The sequence below is a fragment of the Aspergillus costaricaensis genome, assembly GCF_003184835.1.
Source record: "Aspergillus costaricaensis CBS 115574 unplaced genomic scaffold BO79scaffold_44, whole genome shotgun sequence".
NCBI classification, from domain to species: domain Eukaryota; kingdom Fungi; phylum Ascomycota; class Eurotiomycetes; order Eurotiales; family Aspergillaceae; genus Aspergillus; species Aspergillus costaricensis.
In genome coordinates, this window is record NW_020291844.1 from 229,483 (window position 1) to 235,976 (window position 6,494).

The window sequence follows — 6,494 nt, forward strand, 5'->3', positions numbered from 1 at the left end:
CGGCGCAATGATAACACAGGCAGGCTCGTTTGCAAATACTACTGGTGGGGGTATATCAAGACGTTTCCGCATTGATCGATGTGCACATAGTTCCAAAAGTTTGATACATCCACAGATGCAGGAATTTCAAGCTCCAATATGGGAGATACTAACCAGCATACTCCGTTAAAATCTGCAAGGGATAAGATACAGTATCACTCGACTCAGAAGCCTGCATCACTCCGTGTAACTTGTACGTAATTCAATGATAAGACGACAGCAAGTCCGAATTGCAGAAGATAGAAAACCAGGAATGATCAAATGAGATAAAGCTATGATTAAGAAACTACTTCAAGGGCGATAAGAGAAGAATGAAGTAAGAAAAAGTCAGAGAGAGAGACAAAAAGATGTGATATCCCCCAAGGGAGACCCCGTGTGGCCCTGAACTTTCGGAGCAAGCTTGTAAGGGATGCCTAGCTACATAAGCCTGGTGCATCAGATTGCTAGATGTTTATCTTGTGGTGTAACTGGAAAGCAGGGGTTCCGTTTGCAGAAGCGCACCTAGGGCGCGCCCCTGGAAATTATATGATTAGTTCGGTTAACATATTACTAATTCTGGAAGTAGCATTAGACGACTTGTATGACGGTAGCAATCAATTGGGGTTACCTAATAATAAACTGAGTAACAGATAGTACCCCAGTTTGGAAGAGATTGAATTATATGATAGGTATATGGTATCGTGTGCGGAAGTCTGGGAAGCTGAGGTCTTAGTATACTATGTATGTATGGGTTCCTCACGTAGCATCTGCGGGTAATGTTGGATTCCTAGCACACACCTACAACCCAGTTATTTATCGAAATTATTTTTTTTTCCAAAAAAGAATTACAAAAATTCATATATAACTTGTATTCTTCAACATTACATGCAGCACTTATATCTGCCTAAATATGAAATTTGAATGGTTTTTCCAATCGCATCAGACTTCATTACGTTCAGCCGACAATAAATACGTAAAACATGTATTTGCCCAGTGGCCACTAATGCCCGCCGTAGCCGTCTGACCACAAAGGCTGACATGACAATCTGTCACTCCAAATGTTAGCGGGACCTCCAGACCGGGGAAACAACTCCACCATGTGCTACTTCTCCGTATTACTCCACTGAGAATATTATTAGAAAGAAAGACAACTCAAACTCTCCCCGGACAGCTGAGGTGTCGACAAGATGGGAAGAGCCGCTATGCATCCCATCGGCCGAAAGCGTCGGGTCACCACCTGCGTGCCCTGCTACACTAGGAAACAGAGAGTGCGTAAACATCGAAGATGCAGCACCGAAGAGCTTAAAATTAAGTTCTAATGCGAGGAGCTAGTGCAACCGCCAGTACCCCTGCAATCATTGCACCCGACGTCGACGACCAGAGGAGTGTGTGTACCAGTCTACTATTGCCGAACCCTCGAACATTTCGTCTCGGGAATCTATCAGAGAGCTAGAGCCCCGGGAACCAGCTAGTGTTGAGTTACCAGAAGGAATTGCCGAGATTTCACCGTCCGAGGCGAAGAATGGCTCATCTAATCCACACTCTTCTCTGGCTAAGTCCTTTGGCTACTTCGAGCACAGTGACTCTAATACAATGGCTTTGCTCAAAAAGGTGAGATGCACATAAACACTTTGACTATCTACCCCAGAGGCACGGCTAATTTTGAATGACCTAGTGGGACCTTGACAGCAGGGACCAAGATGAGAACACCCAGGGTATGTCAACTACAGTCCTGGAGACAGTTCAAGAATATTTTGATCGAATGCCTCCCCGTCCGATATTGGATTTTCTGATGCAGTATTTTGTCGATGATTTGAACTGGTAAGTCCGTGGCTACTAACCATATCGGGTCCAGGTCGACTAATGCTTCGCGGAACAGGATGAAACAAATCATTTACCCACCCAGCTTTCTGACACACTATCAGCAATGGTGGGCCAAGAAACGGCCTCTTTCTGTGGAGGAAATTGAATTTGCCGCTTTGATACTTCGGATTGGTGCCTACTCGGCACATTTCCTGCCTTCTCCGACCCACACTTCTGATTGGATTCATGGGCAGCCACTCTCGGAAGTTCGTAACACCTGTAGTGACATTGGTGATGAGCTTGCCAGAGCATGCCTGGCTTTGGACTGGAAAGGATCTCTAGTCCGAGTTCAGCACGTTTTATTCGCCTCTCTCAAGTTCTCCTGTGAAGGGAGGACTGATAAATTTTGGGAAGGCATTGCCTCTGCTTGTAGTGCAGCGCAGAAGGCAGGTATTCACACGGTCGCACCTGTGCCAGGGGAGGGTAGTTCTCAAGTACTAGAGAAGGAGATGCGCCGAAGAACGCTATGCGGGCTGTATGTTCTGGACAGGTGTGTATGCTATCTTCTTGGCTCTACAATCCTTCGCTGACGTTGGCGGATCGACAAGCCATCTGGCCCGACAGCTTGACCGGGTCCCAATTTTCCCCGACAACCTAGTTTTAGAGACGTTACCACGATTACGCCTCGCCCCGGACATCATCGACTTGTCTACGCCTGCGGACACACCTGAAATTTTCACCGAGCGTCTCATGCAGGTCCGGTTGGGAATGTTTTGGAAAAGCTTGGGTTCCAAACGGAACCTACCGTATGACCCTATTCACGGCGAAGAGCGGTATGAACGATTCTGTGCGGACTATATCCCTACCTTACCCCCGGAATTTGCACTCAATCCGGATCGGAGGTGGGATGTCCAACTTCCTAAGTTGCCCATGCAGAGACAGCTGCTCTACATCGCTATCTATGATTCCGTTTGTTGGAACTTTCGCCCGCTACTGTTGCTGAAACCCAGCCAAGTCACCAGTCTACCCCCTTATAAACAAGTTCTTCTCCAGTCTCAAAAGCACAGGCTGGCTCTAGCTGCTCTCGAGGAGCTACATGCTGTCACCACTCTGCATACCATGTTCGGAGGCTCCTACACGCGTTTCAGCGCCATCATATTCAACACGTTCGAAGCCGCAGTTGTTCTTCTGGTACTTTGTACACATAGAGACTTCCCCTTTGATCAAGGCGAGAGTCATGCCGATATTCTCGGTTTGAGAGTGGCCACCCTGACTCGGGCGAGAACGATGCGGGCAGTTGAGAAGGCTTTGGGGCGACTTCAGATGCTGGCTGAGGTCAGTGAGATGGCTGCCTCTGGAGCACAGGTTGTGACGCAGCTGTTTGCGAAAGCTGTCAGACTTGAGCAACTCCAAGAGGCAGACACCACCACTGAGTCAAACCAGAGCTCGTTATCCCCGCGTATATCTTCAACCTTCCCCAACGTAGACAGTGGCTCTGGGCTCTGGATGCCTCCAGCGGAGTGGGCTCTGACGTCGATGCCAGACATGTTGTCCACCATAGGTCATGGTGACTCATACTCAATGCTGCAATTTTCCTCTCTTGACCCCACATGTTGGAATAGCGACTTTCACAACTAGATTGGAATTATCGTCAGTCATGCAGTGACTGGATCGTAAGCACTGCGGTGCATATGTGGATCTGCGACCAAACAATCTTTCAAAGCTGATGTTCGTGACACTCGTAGGATTCCTCGGCTCCGTCAAAAGTTTTTGTGCCCAAGCCGTACATGTCACCTAGGTGATATTCAATAGATACTTTCATTTTCGATCATTCTGAAGAGAGTATCTTAGTAATTATTTCTCTAGACCCTTTTCATTGGATTATTGCCCAGTAACAACCCAGCGGGTACTGTCTCGCCCTCTTGATGTATGTTTGTTCACTACATCATCTCTTTTGCTCTTACCTCCTGACATCTTATTCTACACCCCATTAAAGATTTAGTTAAGCTTATAAGCATGCTGCTATCCCGGTAACTATAAAGAATGCCGTCCGAAAGCTGCACCTGAACGCGACTCCTTCAGGCGCGTCAGTGATCTGCATATTGCCATTGGGCAGAATTCGACAATATGCCACAACGTTTATATGCTTGTTTGAGTCAGGAGTTACTATGGTCATGGGTTAGGGTGGTTTTGGATGCACTATGCTCTTTGTCGGGTGAGTGCGTGGGGCGTTCTATCTTCGGCCGACGAATTTCGGGTGAGCGAAACATGGATGTTGTATGATGATCCCCCGGCCTCCCACGGGGATAGTCTTTGCTAAACTCCTAATCCCGCCATCGTAGCAACAGTAAAGCTCAATTTGTAGAAACCATGTGTCCTGCAATATCCCTGTCGTGGTAAATTCACGACGTGGTGCGCCGGTCCTAACGGACATAAGGAGATGCAAATGTATGATCTACCCTGGCTCGACGCTATACAAACGTGCCATTTCCCCCAGTCGCTCAGTCCTCTCAACCATGTACTATAAACTCTCGGTTCCGCTATTATCAAAGCTGCCGCGCACCCACTTTCTTGAATCCGGAACCAAAGCTCCACCATGGATAGTTCTCTCCGTCATCGCGAAGAATCCGACGAGAAAGGTCCGCACGGCGACGCCAATGCCACCGAAGACGATGTCCGCGAAATCACCGGATTTCGCTGGTTTCTGATCTGTGCTGCCTTATACCTCTCTGCTTTGATGTATGGTCTTGACACAACCATCGCTGCGGATGTACAAGGCGCCGTGATTGAGAGATTCGGTGATGTGTCGCAACTCGCCTGGATTGGAGCCGGCTTTCCGCTCGGCTCAGTTGCCGTGATTCTCCCCTACGGGTTTCTCTACACTGTCATGAACATGAAGTGGCTTTACATTGCCGGTATCGTGCTGTTCCAGGGTGGTTCCGCTCTCTGTGGCGGCGCTCCGACCATGAACGCCCTCATCGTCGGTCGTGTAATTGCAGGTGCTGGAGGTACAGGCATCTACCTCGGTGGACTCAACCATTTATCCGCCATGACCACTCGCAAAGAACGCGGTACATACCTCACGGGGACCGGTTTTGTCTGGGGCGTAGGCGCCATCCTCGGTCCCGTTGTGGGAGGCGGATTCTCCGACTCTTCCGCCACCTGGCGCTGGGGCTTCTACCTGAACCTGGTCATCGGCGCCATCACGGCCCCGGTATACCTCTTGTACCTCCCAGCCATTCACCCCGGCGCCGACCAATCCCTTCGCAAACGCTTAACACGTCTCGACTACCTGGGCTTCGTTCTCAGCGCCGCAATGTGGGTGACCTTCGCACTTGGCTTCATCTCCGCTGGGGGCATCTGGGCGTGGGATTCTGGCGCAGCCATTGCCCTAATAGTTCTCTTCGGAGTCCTCTTCATCCTCTATGCATTGCAGCAATACTTCTGCATCTTTACAACACCCCAAACCCGCTCCTTCCCCGGTCACCTCCTCCGCTCCCGCACCCAAATTCTCCTCTACTTCACAACGACCTGCGCCAACACCGCCATGTTCTTCACAACCTTCTACATCCCAATCTACTTCCAATTCACCCGCAACGACTCTTCCTTAATGGCAGCTGTTCGCCTCCTCCCGTACCTCCTCGTGACCATCACCATCAACCTCGCCATCGGCTGGCTCCTCCCAAAGGCCAGATACTACATGCCGCTGTGTCTCATCTCGGGCATCCTCCTTACCCTCGCTAGCGCCCTCTTTGTCGGATATCTCTCTCCTTCTACCCCTGCGGGACAGATCTACGGCTTCACGATTCTCATGGCCGTTGGTACGGGCATGACCATGCAGCTGGGCTACGCGGTAGCTAGTCTCAAGGTACCTCCCGAGGATATCTTCAGCGCGATCAATTTACAGAACGTGGCGCAGATCGGGGCGACGGTTATTTGCCTCGTGGTGGCGAGTCAGGTGTTTCAGTCCACTGCAGTACAGAATCTGAATGCGGTGCTGGATGGGAGGGGATATCGTGAGGCGGACATTCGGAACGCGGTGGCCGGGGTGCAGAGTACGTTGTTGAAGAGCTTGAGTGGGGAATTGAGGGAACGGGCTATTAAAGCGATTACGAATGCGATGGCGAGGGCATTTATTATTCCGTTGGTTGCTGGGGCTGTTGGGGTGGTGAGTTCGTTGGGGATGAGGAGGGAGAGGTTGTTTGGGTAGGGGTAGGAGTTCCTTAGGGGTGGATGGAGTCCAGCCCGTTGAACATTTTCAGGGGATGCTTTAGTAGTTGGGTTCGACGCGCTGAAAGCTGACATCGACACATTTCCATGCCTTAGCCTACAAGGTCGCCAAACTTTAGCCTATGCACTAAACTTCCATGTGGAATCATTCCTTATATAGTGTCAGATCCCCTATGAGGAGTTTCTATTTTACATTAGCCAGCATCATTAATATAACTTATCTTAATACTGTCTGAAACGACTCAGGAAAGCCGCCGGTAGATCGTAGCGAATCAGATATCCCACAGTCTACATTAGCACAAGTTGTTACAGCGGTCGGGGTTTCTGCCAGAGTCCGCTTAGGCCTCTAAACCTGCATTGGGCTTTTGGTCGAGGAACTATGGTCACCAACAAGACTTATTCGGTCGAGTTTTATTATGGTCAAACGTAACGCAGGCTCATAT

At 49.7% G+C, this 6,494-nt stretch overlaps 2 protein-coding genes across 2 annotated transcripts; both read left to right on the forward strand.

Annotated features, from left to right (window-relative positions):
* Positions 1–1,205: 1,205 nt before the first annotated feature.
* On the forward strand, positions 1,206–3,459 carry BO79DRAFT_240707 (fungal specific transcription factor domain-containing protein; the record flags this gene model as incomplete). Its single annotated transcript, XM_025685051.1, has 5 exons — positions 1,206–1,286; positions 1,351–1,629; positions 1,694–1,839; positions 1,898–2,371; positions 2,430–3,459. The coding sequence occupies 5 exons, from the start codon at positions 1,206–1,208 to the stop codon at positions 3,457–3,459; spliced, it is 2,010 nt and encodes a 669-aa protein (XP_025535004.1).
* A 958-nt stretch (positions 3,460–4,417) lies between these two features.
* BO79DRAFT_259595 (MFS drug efflux transporter) lies at positions 4,418–6,031 on the forward strand (the record flags this gene model as incomplete). The annotated part of the gene is made up of 1 exon (XM_025686372.1): positions 4,418–6,031. One exon carries the CDS (start codon positions 4,418–4,420, stop codon positions 6,029–6,031), a length of 1,614 nt encoding a protein of 537 aa, XP_025535005.1.
* Positions 6,032–6,494: the final 463 nt, after the last annotated feature.